Source organism: Sclerotinia sclerotiorum, genomic scaffold (genome assembly GCF_000146945.2).
Source record: "Sclerotinia sclerotiorum 1980 UF-70 scaffold_13 genomic scaffold, whole genome shotgun sequence".
In the NCBI taxonomy this organism is placed as follows: domain Eukaryota; kingdom Fungi; phylum Ascomycota; class Leotiomycetes; order Helotiales; family Sclerotiniaceae; genus Sclerotinia; species Sclerotinia sclerotiorum.
The window spans coordinates 335,175-348,505 of record NW_001820823.1 but is presented as its reverse complement, the minus strand read 5'-3'; the positions used below and the strand labels follow the sequence as shown (position 1 = coordinate 348,505).

Sequence of the window (13,331 nt, the reverse complement as noted above, 5' to 3'; positions counted from 1 at the left end):
ATTTCAATTGCATAAGCAACAGTTTCTGTGCGGATCGAGGGGTGAAATATTTAGATTCCATGTTCCGAAACCCATTAGAGGTTGAGATAGAGATAGAGGTTGGATTTGAGAGGATATTGATAAGGTATTTGAAGATGGTGCGATGGGATGTTGTTGTGGGAGTGTAAGTGCGCAGATGAGATGGGGGAAAAGTGTTAGAAGGGAGTTGGTTATATACATGGCTGATGGATGGATTTAATGGATGAAGCTGGAATTGAGAGAACACTTGGTTTTATTTTGCAGCAAGATCATAGTTTGTAGAGAATTTGCTTGGTTTTATGGTGGATTGGGATACTCGTATTCAGGGTTGAGATTGAGTGTTATGACGTTGGATATTTTAGGTTATAACAAGGGTTCGCGTGGCTGTTAAGGGTTGTGGCGCGCCGGCGATGAAATCATGGAAGACTATCAGACTGGTGGACGTCAAAATTTATATGAAATTTGTGGGTGAACAGATTTGACATTTTGCACGAAAACTAGTACTCTGTGTATCAGTAAACTCGGTATATCGTGTTATTTGAAATGTGTTGTAAGATCAGATCCTAACATAGAATTTTGGTTTAGCATCACTTTAACACGGTGAGTGTATTGTGTATTGCTGCGTCAAATAAGGTTCGCGGGGGGAGTAACCGGTGAGCCTAAAGCAAAGAAAGAAAGTTGCCCCGCTGAGCGAATGCAGTAATTTTCGTGCATCAAAGTGTCACATGACTGGATGAAGCAACTTTTCCCCCAAGGTCTTTAGACATCTTGTCGCAAAAACATATCACACCTGGTTTGGTTGAAACGACCATTTCATGAAATTTGAAGCTAGAACTGATTGAAAAGAGAACTTCAGAAGTAGCATCCTATTCCAATAATATCACGTGACAACATGATTCCTGGTCAGAGTAAGGCTCGTGTCCGTCTTGCGTGTTTACATTGAATCTTCTGCTTCACCATTTGGATCCGAACAATAAATTTCACTTCACAACACATCATCAGATCGCGACTCGATATTCGCGAATCAAACAAAGCACTTGTTTCCTCAAAATGGATAATGAGCAATGACAAATATTTCATACGGTGTACTTGGGAATGAAAGGATCCTAATATCCTTGAAATAACCCTGTTGCTTCATAATCGGACACCGGAAGCAAGACCAACCAGCCATTCCCGCATTTTATTTCCTAACCATCAACCCCAAACCGACAAGAATCATGGGAAATCTTCTATCCATGGCCATGGCCTTGTCATTGGCCCTACAGAAAATGAGCATGATTCAGTAGGTGGTTTGTTGGCAACTTACGTGAAGAGTTATTGCTTCTTTCCACACGCGCTGATGACTGAGCATTCTTTCCTTCACTCATCCACAAAAAACCATCACCTTTATCTCTCGGCATTCCGTATCGATTGTCCCTTGAGTCTCTAATAGAGCTCGAGCCAACGAGGCCAGCTTTAACCCCTTCGATCCATATAATTTTATGGTTCCAGCTCCACGGTACCGTCTTCACCACGTATAGGGCACGATCGAACGACAAGGCCGAGCTCGAGTCTTAAGCACTACCCCTGATTTCCACCGATTTTTCTTGGTCTAGACTGGAAGAATGTATCGTCCCCACTTTATTCGCTGAAGTATCAATTCCCCTTTTGTCATGAGGAACATTGTTTGACTTCACAGTCGATTCATAGACACGTTCCCTATCATCTCCATGTCGATGTCCTCCAGTATGTAGTGACATTCTGAGAGCTTCCGGCTTCTCGGCCGCTGGAGTATACAATTCAATGTATATACTTGAACGAGCTGGCATATTGTTTGTTAAGAGGAATCGATATCGCAAGTGAGATGTCGGATGGTCAATATCAAACTATGGACACATTCCTTTCCCTTTATACCTCTCCCATCTGGAAAGAAGCACATGTTAAAGGGCCGAAACTCGTATTCAGGCAAACGATTCATCATATGAAAAGAGTTTCTCTCGTCAGAGAATGAGCTCCACTTACATATTGGCAATTTTCTCTATCCACATGTCAAGTGGTAAGCCTGCAGTCGTATTACCGACTTTTCATCTCACCGTTAAGGCATGAGATAATTTCCGTGCCGCAACATCCATCTCGAAGGAAGTAAGCAGCCCGCATCCTTCTTGAGATAATTTTGCATGATTGTTAGCTCAATCATAAGATGTGTGCATGACGGATTGGAGCACTTGGGTAGTTTGTTGTTTATCGTCTATCTTTTTCTATCCAATTAAAAATGTAGAGAAATATGAATCTACTTTGGCGATTTGAATTGTCGGTGAGAGCTCTTAATGAGATAATATTACACTGGTATTCCTTGCGAAACTTAATCCTTAGACCGAAAGTTTTTATGGGACACATACATAGAATCATGATGAAGATTCCCCAATCATCAATCAAATCATCAAATTCTACAAAATTATTTTCCTCAGGCCACTCAAATCTCATCTCATCTCACTTCATTACATCTCATCACATCTCATCACATCACATCTCATCACATCTCACCCTCCCCACTACATCTTATGTAATTCACACGCACCAATAACAACTACTGGCCATATCCCATCCATCTACTCTCTCAAGCGTGTCCTCATCTGCAGATCCTGCATATATTATCATACCCTATGATACCCTATCAAATATTCAATCAAAGAATACCTACATGTCAGACAAACATGAAGCATAAGGCATAAAGCACATAGTGGCTGACTGGAACCACATACTATATCCAACTCATCTTCATCTTCATCCTCACACCGTATCTTCCTAGATTTATATGCGGCTCTGCTTATCCATATCCCTATCCCTATCTATCCCTACCCTACACATCCTCCCTTCTAAAAATAACAAACTCAATCCTACCTCAAATCTAATTAATCATTAACTAATCAATAACACAATACGTCACAAAACGAATGAACTAAGCAACCCACACCTCCCACACCTCCCAAACCCGAAATCCCAAATGGCAAATTAAGCGCCGCTTCAATATTCTTGGCGCAAGTGTGCATGTGTATGCACGTATGTATGCGCATCGGAAACAAAGTCGTGTGTACGTACTAACCACCTAGGTTTTGTGTATTATAATCTATCCATGACTCGGATCGTTAATTAATCATGAATCATGATAAAACATTTGGCTGTTATCACTACATATACATATCTGCATGTTGAGTTATGTTATGTTACTCGGGTCTTTTTTGTGTGATGGCTTGGCGATAATATTATGTTGTGTAGCGCTGTGTGTGTGTTGCGTTAAATGTTGAAGGAAGCTTGAGTCAATAATTAGTTAATATGTGAAAGACTTGGCAGGTAGTGGGTGGGATTGAGTTTGTTTGTGGAATTATATTCTTATATTCTTATATTCATGATTTTTGGTTGATTTCCTATCCTAAATTGTTTCATACCTAGTTATATGTATCCTAAGTGTACATTATCATATGTACATATATACATATATACAGCTGTATATATGCACATATCATTAAAAGCCAACAAAACCAAGATAAAAACCACTGCGGCCCCAATATCTAAACACCCGTCCTCTCAACCGAAAATTCAAAAAGACCAATTCCCTCCCCTCCTGAATCCATCACCGCTTCTTCCCCCTCTTTAACCAAATCCCCACCGGGCAACCTTCTCAACTCACCCTGCACCTTCCAACTCCCAGACATCCCTAAGCGTTCCCACACGGTTCCCCACAACCGAACCCAACTATCAGCATCATGTAACCATCTCCCCTGTTCACCCTCTCCTCCCCCTTCTTTCCCTACCATACACCCTACGAATAAAGCACCTTCTATATTTCGCAATAGACGGACTACGTTTTCACAGACGAGGAGTTGCTGCTCCCATGTGAAGAGGTGCATGAAGAGGGAACAGTGGATGATTGAGAATTGGTGGATGTGGTTGCGGAAGGTTAGGGGGAAGAAATTCGGGTCGAGGATGTTGGCTTGCAGGAGGGTGAAGGCGCTGTGCGTGGGCGTGTCGAGGAAGATTTTGTACGAGGTTTTGAGGAAACTGCCGTTGTAGTCTGTGCCGTAGAGTTGGGTGGGGGGGATATGCGCGTGGTGCGCGAGGGAGCGGAGTCTAGGGTGGGTTAGTTAGGTGTGTGTGTATGTATGTGTGTGGATTTTGAGATGGATAGTGATCCATTATTGAGGAGAGGGTTTGAGGCGAGAATTTTCAAGGGAAAATGCAATAGACGAGGAAAGGGAGCAGAAAGTAAAAATTAGAAAGTAGATAAAGAAAACACCCGTAGATGAAAAATATCAAAAGACAACAAGAACAAAAAATGAAAATGCAAATGAAAGATAGAGATAGAGATAGAGAAAGTGACTTTCTCCGTTCAAAACTAAAAACCCCAAAAAATAAAAAAGAACAAACTTACTCTTGACCAACACAACAACCCAAATCGAGAAAAAGGGCCGGTGGATTCGAAGGTGTTGACGGGGCGGAAAGAATCTGGACGATGCGGGGATAGAGTGGGTGGGTCAGGAGACGCAGGGTTAGGAAGGAAAAATTTCCGATGGAGGGGTAGGGGGTTTGATTCCAGAGGAGATCACGCTTTGGGGGGGGAGATTGTTAGTTAGGTTTTCCTTGGTGTGATTTTGTGATTCTGTGACTTTGTGGTCCCATGTACTTGGATTTCATCTTGCTTTTGTGTATTGGGATGGATGGAATGATGGATGGATAGATGATGAAGCCCCCATATGGTAGATACTAGAGTGTATATCACATCCCCCAATAAAAGAAATGAAATTTTATAAAAAAACCTAGATAAGAAATTTAGGAAAAAGAAAACAGAAGATAAAAGATATAAAAGATATAAAATAAAACTAAACACTCAAAAAAAAAAAACCCCCCCTAACATACCATCTTATAAACATGCGCATCAACCTCCTCAGGAGGAATATGACTATAATTCTCTAACAACTCACGTGCTTCCGGACCCAACCGTTTACCAATAGTAGTATGATACCAAGGTTTTGCCGTGGAATATTTATCTGTGAGAGGGGATACGGGTATAGATTGCGGATTTGTGATGTGTTTGGATTTAGATTTGGATTTGGATTTGGATTTGGAACTCGGGGAGTTTTTATTGCATTTTGAGGTTGGAGAGGAGGTGCTGGACGGTCGACAGTATTTGGTTATGGTGGAGGTGATGATTGAGGTGGTGCTGGTGTTGGTGTTGGTGCTGGTGCTGGAGGAGGAGCGGGAGTTTAGTGTGGGTGGTGGTGAGGGGGGTGGTGTACCGAAGTCGAAGTGTGAGGGGGGTGGACTGGGTGAGGTGGATGGTGAGTACATTGTTTTTTGTTTGTTTGTTTGTTTGTTTGGTTTGGTTTGTTCGGGTTGAGTTGTGTTGAGTTGAGTTGAGTTGTGTTGAGTTGATCGTTGGCTGCTTTGGATTCGCTTGGTCTGAGTTGAGTCGAGGTGTTGCTGATGAGATGAGATGAGATGCGATTGAATGAATGAATGGAACAAACGATGGAAGTTGTAGATTTGAGTAAGCAGTTTTGATGCGATCGAATACTCGGTAATATCAAAGAATCAATGTATGAAATAATTATTATTCTGAGGATTGGAAGAGGGGGGTATTGTTATTCATTATGCTAATCCAGGTATATATGTCGGTTCATTCATGCGAAAACTAGCTAGTGAGATTTATAAGATTTACCCCGTTAATGTTGTGTGATTCAGATTGATAATTTCTGACAAATTACTAATGTATATATTTGAATGTGCGTATATAAAATGTAGGAAGTATATGAATACAAAGTCTTTTGCAATTTCAATCTCAATCTCACGAGTCTAGGGAGTCTTTCTAGATTAGTCAGGGCTGATGTATTACCTAGGTATTTTATATAAACTTTTTCGATTCAATTCAAATCTTCGGGATGAGATCAGATGTTCTTGTGAAATCGATTGATAAGGAATTGCTTATATATAGATAGATAATATATAGTGAAATAAATTAAATAAATTGATTGAGATTTATTTTATACATTTATTTCTTTTACCGAGCTTTTCACTATCAATTATTTTACCGGCTCTTTAACTGACTCGCTCACATAAGTTGAATCCATACATACGTCCTTTGTCTCAATATTAATATCCCCAATTCCCAATTTCCAATTTCCAATCACTCCACTTTATCACAAGTTCATCACACTCGGTCGATGGTTTGAACAGCGAGAGATCCGAGATCCGTTTCCTCTGTACTCCGTACTCCGTAATGATGCAAGCAAGAGCTGGAGCAGCTGGAGGTGGAGCAAGCAAGCAAACAAGCTGGATTTCAGAATTACTATTTGGTGGATTTTTTTTATTTTTCGGGGTGTTTTGTGCATAATGATATATCTACCTAGGTAATTTGAAGCATCAATGCGGAAGAAAGGTGGAGATAGCTGAAGTGATGGTTGAATTGATGGGATGCGTGATTTTAAGGTTCTTGAGTGTGGCTAGTGTGGCTAGTGTTAGTATGAGTGGCTGGCACATAAGATAGATAGAACCATTCATCATTCATTTGTATGTTTCGGCGGTTGAAGAGCTGAAGCTAGAAACTACCTCTTCTCGGGTATTGATATCCTCAGCCTCGAAATAAAGGGGTGAGGAATTAGGATTTGCTTCATGAGTAAAAGAAAAAGCAAGAAAAAAAGATTTAAGAATGACCTTGGCGTTCGAGATTAGTGGGTTGATTTTGTCGATTCGAAATCTAGAATGGTTAATAAATGAATGTCTATTTGAGGTTGTCAATAATTGTCAATACAACCCCGGTACACTGCAAGGTACAAACCGAGAGAGCTGAGTGTATAGTGAAGTGTCTCACGATAGAGATATATAACCATGGTAAGATTTGTTGCTACATTGAACACTCTTTTGCAATACTAAGAATTATAACTTTTGGTGGAATGCCGAATGCGTGCCCATCTCTCGCTCTTCACATCTAGAATGTGCGTATATTTTAGCATCGTACACCAAGATTAGTGCTGAGAGCAATTCTTGGACTGTAAAGTTGCATTGTATCCTCTCATTTCATTTCCTTGGTCATATTCAATCCACATCAAGATTCAAGTAACGCATCATCTTGTGTCTGGAACGTCGTGGCATTGAATTTACTTCTCGTAGCTACTGCACATGATTTTCATGCTGCTTTCCCAGTATTCATATGATCACAACCCTCCTGATCAGCATCCCAGAAAACCACATGCACCCATTGTACGATAAAGAACCCATTTAGAATTTGCTGAAAGACTTGACAGCCTTACCAGTTCGGGGAAGGACACGGAGAACATTGAAACGAACCTAATGAGAATTTTGTTAATTAAATTGAACTCGCTTGCTTTGCAGAAATAGAAGGACATATGATCATGATCCCGCCAATAAAACATAGGTATTTGCGCAAATTGTTACGTACGGTCTTGCTCAATGGTCTGCATTGTCCAACTGTGACTTGATCACCCTCCTCGACACGGAAAGCTGGGGAAACGTGGGCGGCGAGGTTCTTGTGTCTCTTCTCATATCTGGCGTATTTTGGGATGAAGTGGAGGTATTCTCTGCGGATGATGAGGGTACGGTGCATCTTGGTGGAAACAACAGTTCCGGTCAAGATACGACCACGGATGGAAACGAGACCGGTGAATGGGCACTTCTTGTCTATTTGAAAATTTCTTATTAGCATCACCCTCTCCGATTCAATTTTCGCGATCCTCTTCATATCATTTTTTGGACCCTCAATCCTTATTCCCAACCCCACAAGAAATATAAAGCAGTCGTAAATTCGTGTTGCATATTTCCTTCCTCCGCCATTCCACAATTTCATATAAAAGTCCACATACCAATGTAGCTTCCCTCAATGGCGGTCTTTGGGGTTCTGAATCCCAATCCAACGTCCTTGTACCATCTTCGGCCACCCTTTCCAACCTTGCTGGACTTGGTCTTCGACTTGGAGTTGAGGAAGATGTGAGGTTGCTTTTGGAAAGCGCGCTCCGATTGTACGGTAAGTTCGGTGGCCATGGTTGCGAAATTTGGTCGAAGGTCGCAAATTCGTGGTGGTCGTCGATAGGATTGTCTTGTCGATTGAATGTTCCTCTAAATTTCCAATTTTTCTCGAAATGTGTGTGCCGCTAAGGAATTTGGCTAAGCGAGACTCAATGCTAGAAGGTCATGTGATTGGGTCGAAAATTGTTATGATTTTCTGAAATTTATGCTCCGAGGTTAATCCGAACAATCCTCGTTTGATTCGACGCGACTGTTTGTTTACATTGTGATTTACCCTTTCGGCATAGCAACATCAAGAGATTTCTAACGATTTCTTCCCCAGATTTCATAACTAATTTATAGGACACACTTTATGGTACTTTATACAATTGGTACTCGAATATATGTGCAATGTCTTCTTTAGAGGAGGCAACACTTCCTGCGACTCGTCGACCAAAATCACGAAAGTCACTCTCCGCAATACCTGCCGATAAAGAAAATATGACAGCGGAGCTCGGAGCGCTTACTGGGAAGAGAGCGCCAACCGCAAAGCCAGCGAGGAAATCAAGAAGTAAGAGTATTGGTCCTGGCGGATTAGATGCTCTCAAAGATACTACTGGGAATCGACGCAAGGTAGGAATCTGGTTCGAGCTGGAAGCAAAGAAACAAGCTAATAATGTTTAGTCCCTGGCTGCAATTCCTCAACCCCCTCCAAGATCAATCTTAAAACCTACAATGCCTCCTCTACGTGAGATCCCGGCGCATAATCCAAACAGGAGATCGAGTCCGAGAAAAGCCAAAACACCTTCACCACCTGTACCAGAATCTGACTTATTGATCGATTTCGGCGTTGACAACGGTTCTAAAACTGCAGGCCCCGAATCGCTTGATGATCCATTTCATATCGATATACCGAAACCAAACAATGATAATCGAGTTGCATTGAGAACGGAGGAAGAACAACAAGCTGCTGCTAGAGAAAGGGAAGAGAAGGAGAGGGTTGCTATGCAAAAGGAAGTCGATTCTAGGCGAGATGCTCGACGTAAGTCTCTTGCTAACCGACGTGTTTCATTTGCACCGGAAGCAACACTTCATACTTGGGACGTCGTTGTAGAATACCAAGACTCAACAACTTCATCAAATTCTACCAATTCCACCCGCCGGGCCTCGAATGTTACTGGAGGCTCAGTTACTACCCCGCATCAGCAAAATTCTGGACCACCTAGCTCAGATCCTTCAGAGCCTCCATCAACACCACCGGAACAAATTGAAGATGATACAGCAAATGGATCACCAGAACATCAACGCGACCTACATCAAAAGAAGCGCCGCAGAAGTTCGGCCATACCCCCTATGAACTTCAATGATCCTAATGATGCTTTCTCGTCAAGTCCTTTGAGCGGAAGCTCTGTTGGTGCCGATGATGTTGAGGACGATGAATTTGCTTCTAGTGATCTAGATGATGACGACGGCACTCGGATGACCATGGATGGTGGAGAAACAACAAATATGTCAATGGCATCAGTTCAGTCAGGCTTCAGCGCTGGCTCAGATACGATGCTAGAACAATCTTTACGGCGGGCCGCAAACCAAGCTGGTACCCAAGCAATGATCTTTGATGAGCAAGGAGATACCAAAATGAGTGAAGATAATGAGATCGTTGCATCCTTTGCTCCATGGACAAAGAAGCCTCCTCTAGAATCTCAGCAAGACCAAGAAAATGTGAATCCTTTTTCATCAGCACATAAATCGGATGTTCAAGAAGATCCAGAACAATCGGATGGAGAAGAAATGACGATGGATATGGATATGACAAGTGCTGTTGGCAGAATTTTACCAGGTCAACAACGGGAAGATGATGAGCTTTCCATGGATGTGACCCGTGCTTTCGGTGGAATTATTCCCAATAGCCAACCTGGAGCAAAATCTAAAGCAGCGGACCGTCATGAAAGTACTCGCAGAATATCGACAGGGGAAGAGTCGTCATTCGGCGAGCAGACTATGGACTTGACTACCGCTGTGGGTGGCATTCATACTGCTGAAAATGAAGGAGAGGCATCTGAAGATGATATGAGCATGGACTTTACATCAGCAGTTGGCCGGGTGCTATCACAACCGGCTGCAACCAAGAATACGAGACGATCATCCATGGCTCCAAAGTCACAACCGAAACGAGATCGCGAGAGCTTAGATTCCGTCGCCGATGATGGGACAATGGGTATGGATATTGACATGGATATGACCGCTGCTGTGGGTCGTATTATGCCTTCGAATATAGAGGAAACCGAGGAAATGGATATGGATGTGACCGTTGGTATGGAAATGACCAAAGCACTAGGTGGTATCCTACCACAATTGAACGCTGGGGATCGAAACCAAGCGAAGAAGATTATGGAGATGGAAACAGACATTTTCAGCTCACCATTTCGAGTAGACGTTCCAGCCAATTCTCCTCCAAAATCTATCAACCAGCAACCTTTAACTGTAGCACCAGAAACTGGCAGTCCCAGCTTCACAGCCGGTTTCAAAGGAAAAGGGCTTCGTAGAAGCATTGAACGAAACTCTACCACACCTAAATCTACTCCTAAATCTACGATGCTTACACCAGTCAAGAAGCCGACTACCCCACAAAAACAAATCACTCCACAACCTGCTCAACCATCTCATCCAGGCAAAACTCCACCCTCTAAAAATGTTCTCATGCGTACAGGATCGCCCAAAAGACTTTTCAAACCTGATCCCAAAGAGTCATCTTCCACCCCTCGTACAGCTTCAAGTAAAAAACAAACACCGAACAAGTTATTCAAAAAAGATAGCAATACGGGCCTTGCGACACCCAACTTCATTCTAACACCACAAAAACGATTGTCCACTGGCATCGGCCTTGATAGAGTAGGACTAGGATCGCCAAAGGTTGCTGCATTATTGGACCGACGTGGATCGATTGGAGAACAAGCACGATCATTCACACCTACCCAGCCAGCAGATCTCGGTCGTGGTGTACGATTCCAAGATCCTCGTATCATGGAAGAAGAAGTCGACAGGGAGCGAGAACAAGAAGAAGATCGAGAAAATGGACGTAAGATAATGGAGCGTGAAGCAGATCAGGGTGAGGGAGAAGAAAAAGATGCAACCTTGAACCTCAAGGAAATGATCAACAGTCTCACACCTAAGAAGTCAATGAAAGGTCGCAAGAGTTTGCACGCTGGCGCAGCGATTGGTCTTCTGGGTAAACGACCTGCTGAGTTGGATGAGGATGACTCAGATGAAGATGAGGGTGGTATGAAGCGACTGAAAAATCATCAGGGCAGTCCTGTGAAGAACGTCCATCTCCAAGGCCCACCCACCAAAGAACAAACAACAACTGGGCGTCTAACCCGCGCAAGCAGAAAGAGTATGGAAGACTCGACCATCACTTCCACTACTCCTACTACCACTACTTCGCCCATCAAGGACAGAGTAACCACACCACGTGATCAAGGTCGTTTCAAAGATGCAGAAGCCAACTTGACTGAGCCTGTGGCAATCCCATTTAAAGAGACAGCACCAGTTGAATATCCAGAGCTACCTGAAGAACCACTTGGAGATGAACGCATACAGTTGCAAGATTTTTTGAATATGACAAGCATTCGATTCATGGAATTGACAACTACCAAGCGAAGGCATACAATTGCGCCAAAACGTGCTAGCGATGGACCATTGAGAAATAGATTGTCAGATCAAACCAAGGTTTCTCTTGAGGATTGTGTTGCTGCAGGTGCAGCTACAATTCCTATGCTTGAGCTATTCCAGCATGTAAGTTATCGCCATAATTTGTTCCGAGAAAACCTGCTGATACTAACATATCTAGGCCTGTCATGAACTCAAGAAGTATATATCAGACGGCCGAAAAACTGTTCGTGAGATTGAGAGCGAGACCTTTGAAGAAAACCCCCCACTTTTCCGTGAATACATTTCTGCACCGGCAGATATGAAGCTTGTGATGGACAATCAACTCAAGAATGTCAAAACACATTCTCGTCTTCTCAGTAAAGGCATGTGGTATGAATGGCGATCGACTTTACTTGAGACTGTCAAGGATGAACTCGTTAGAAGTGCTGAAGGTATGATCAGCGATGAAGAAATCCTTGATAAACAACAGGCACTTCTGGAATCTGTACTCCCACAAATGATAAAGAAATCTCAGCAGCTTCAACATGAGGAGGCAAATTTGAGGACTGCCGCGGAAGAAATTGCTAGCTGTGATCCTGAAGAACTTAGTGAAGCTCGACAACAGTTAATATCTGTTGAAGCGGATGTTGATGCCAAAAGGCACATGATTGAGGAATTGAAGAAGCAGCTTCAAGCAAGAGAAGCGGAGATTGAAGCCGGTACCGCCAAGAAGGAGATGTGCCTTAAAGAAATCCGTGAAGCGGAGAAGATCAGGGAGGAATGCCGTGGATGGAGTTCGAGTGAAATTAGTACTCTTAAAGGTATGTTCCTCGTATCGTTTTCTAATTATCCCACTAACAATTTCTAGCAAAAGTGGATGCTATCGAGAAGAAACATGGATGGACGATCACTGGCGTGTCCGGAACTACAACTTCAATGACCTACCGAAAGGAGATTGAGCTTGTATTTGATGCATCTGCATTCAAGTCGAATTATCCCAGCAAGACTACAAAGCCAGAAAACTCAAGGATTGATCTTTGGTACATTGCCGCCAATCGAGAGCACAATCCATCACGTCTCACCCCCGAGAAGGAATTCCTCCTTCAATGTATCCGTGATCACGTGAGAGGTTTACCTCAATCAGAAACCGAAATCAAAGCTCTCCTAAACTCCGTTAGCGTCGCTTGGAATAAGGCCGCTAAAGTAGTAGATGATATTCATTTACTGAACATCATCTGCCCAACTGCCGTCACAAAAACATCAGATAACTCTATTCTTGTCAAGTCCAAGTTGCTGATTGCGCCGCTTACCACGAAGGTTGAACTAGCTTTCAGCCTTATTAGCCATAGCACTGAAGAAGGATTCGATGTGGAGATTTCCCCGGTCGCAAAAGTGATCTACGGAGAGAGATTTAATGAACCAAAGATGAGGGAATTTTTGCTTAATAGATTAGGTAATTATGTCAAGGAGAAAGGAGACAGTGGAACTGTATCTTGGGGAGCAGCAGTAGCTGAATTGGGGATAAATTGTTGCTAGGGGGAGAAAGTAAGGTATGGGATTGAGTTAGGATTTTGTGTTGTGCGTTTCCTCTCTCTTCTAAGAAGCAGATGGCGTTTTTATTTTATGACGCGTTTAATGACACTTATGATTGGCGAAATGGATTCCCT

General features: G+C 42.7%; 5 protein-coding genes across 5 annotated transcripts; 1 reads left to right on the top strand and 4 right to left on the bottom strand.

Moving 5' to 3' along the window:
* Positions 1 to 1,198: 1,198 nt before the first annotated feature.
* Positions 1,199 to 1,294, bottom strand: SS1G_09265 (predicted protein; the record flags this gene model as incomplete). Its single annotated transcript, XM_001589494.1, has 1 exon — positions 1,199 to 1,294. One exon carries the CDS (start codon positions 1,292 to 1,294, stop codon positions 1,199 to 1,201), a length of 96 nt encoding a protein of 31 aa, XP_001589544.1.
* A 277-nt stretch (positions 1,295 to 1,571) lies between these two features.
* On the bottom strand, positions 1,572 to 1,826 carry SS1G_09264 (hypothetical protein; the record flags this gene model as incomplete). The annotated part of the gene is made up of 1 exon (XM_001589493.1): positions 1,572 to 1,826. The coding sequence occupies one exon, from the start codon at positions 1,824 to 1,826 to the stop codon at positions 1,572 to 1,574; it is 255 nt and encodes an 84-aa protein (XP_001589543.1).
* Positions 1,827 to 3,566: 1,740 nt separating this feature from the next.
* On the bottom strand, positions 3,567 to 3,905 carry SS1G_09263 (hypothetical protein; the record flags this gene model as incomplete). The annotated part of the gene is made up of 1 exon (XM_001589492.1): positions 3,567 to 3,905. The coding sequence occupies one exon, from the start codon at positions 3,903 to 3,905 to the stop codon at positions 3,567 to 3,569; it is 339 nt and encodes a 112-aa protein (XP_001589542.1).
* A 3,364-nt stretch (positions 3,906 to 7,269) lies between these two features.
* SS1G_09262 (40S ribosomal protein S11) lies at positions 7,270 to 8,049 on the bottom strand (the record flags this gene model as incomplete). Its single annotated transcript, XM_001589491.1, has 3 exons — positions 7,270 to 7,338; positions 7,451 to 7,689; positions 7,872 to 8,049. The coding sequence occupies 3 exons, from the start codon at positions 8,047 to 8,049 to the stop codon at positions 7,270 to 7,272; spliced, it is 486 nt and encodes a 161-aa protein (XP_001589541.1).
* A 375-nt stretch (positions 8,050 to 8,424) lies between these two features.
* On the top strand, positions 8,425 to 13,200 carry SS1G_09261 (hypothetical protein; the record flags this gene model as incomplete). Its single annotated transcript, XM_001589490.1, has 4 exons — positions 8,425 to 8,646; positions 8,698 to 11,808; positions 11,864 to 12,485; positions 12,533 to 13,200. The coding sequence occupies 4 exons, from the start codon at positions 8,425 to 8,427 to the stop codon at positions 13,198 to 13,200; spliced, it is 4,623 nt and encodes a 1,540-aa protein (XP_001589540.1).
* Between the last annotated feature and the right edge of the window lie 131 nt (positions 13,201 to 13,331).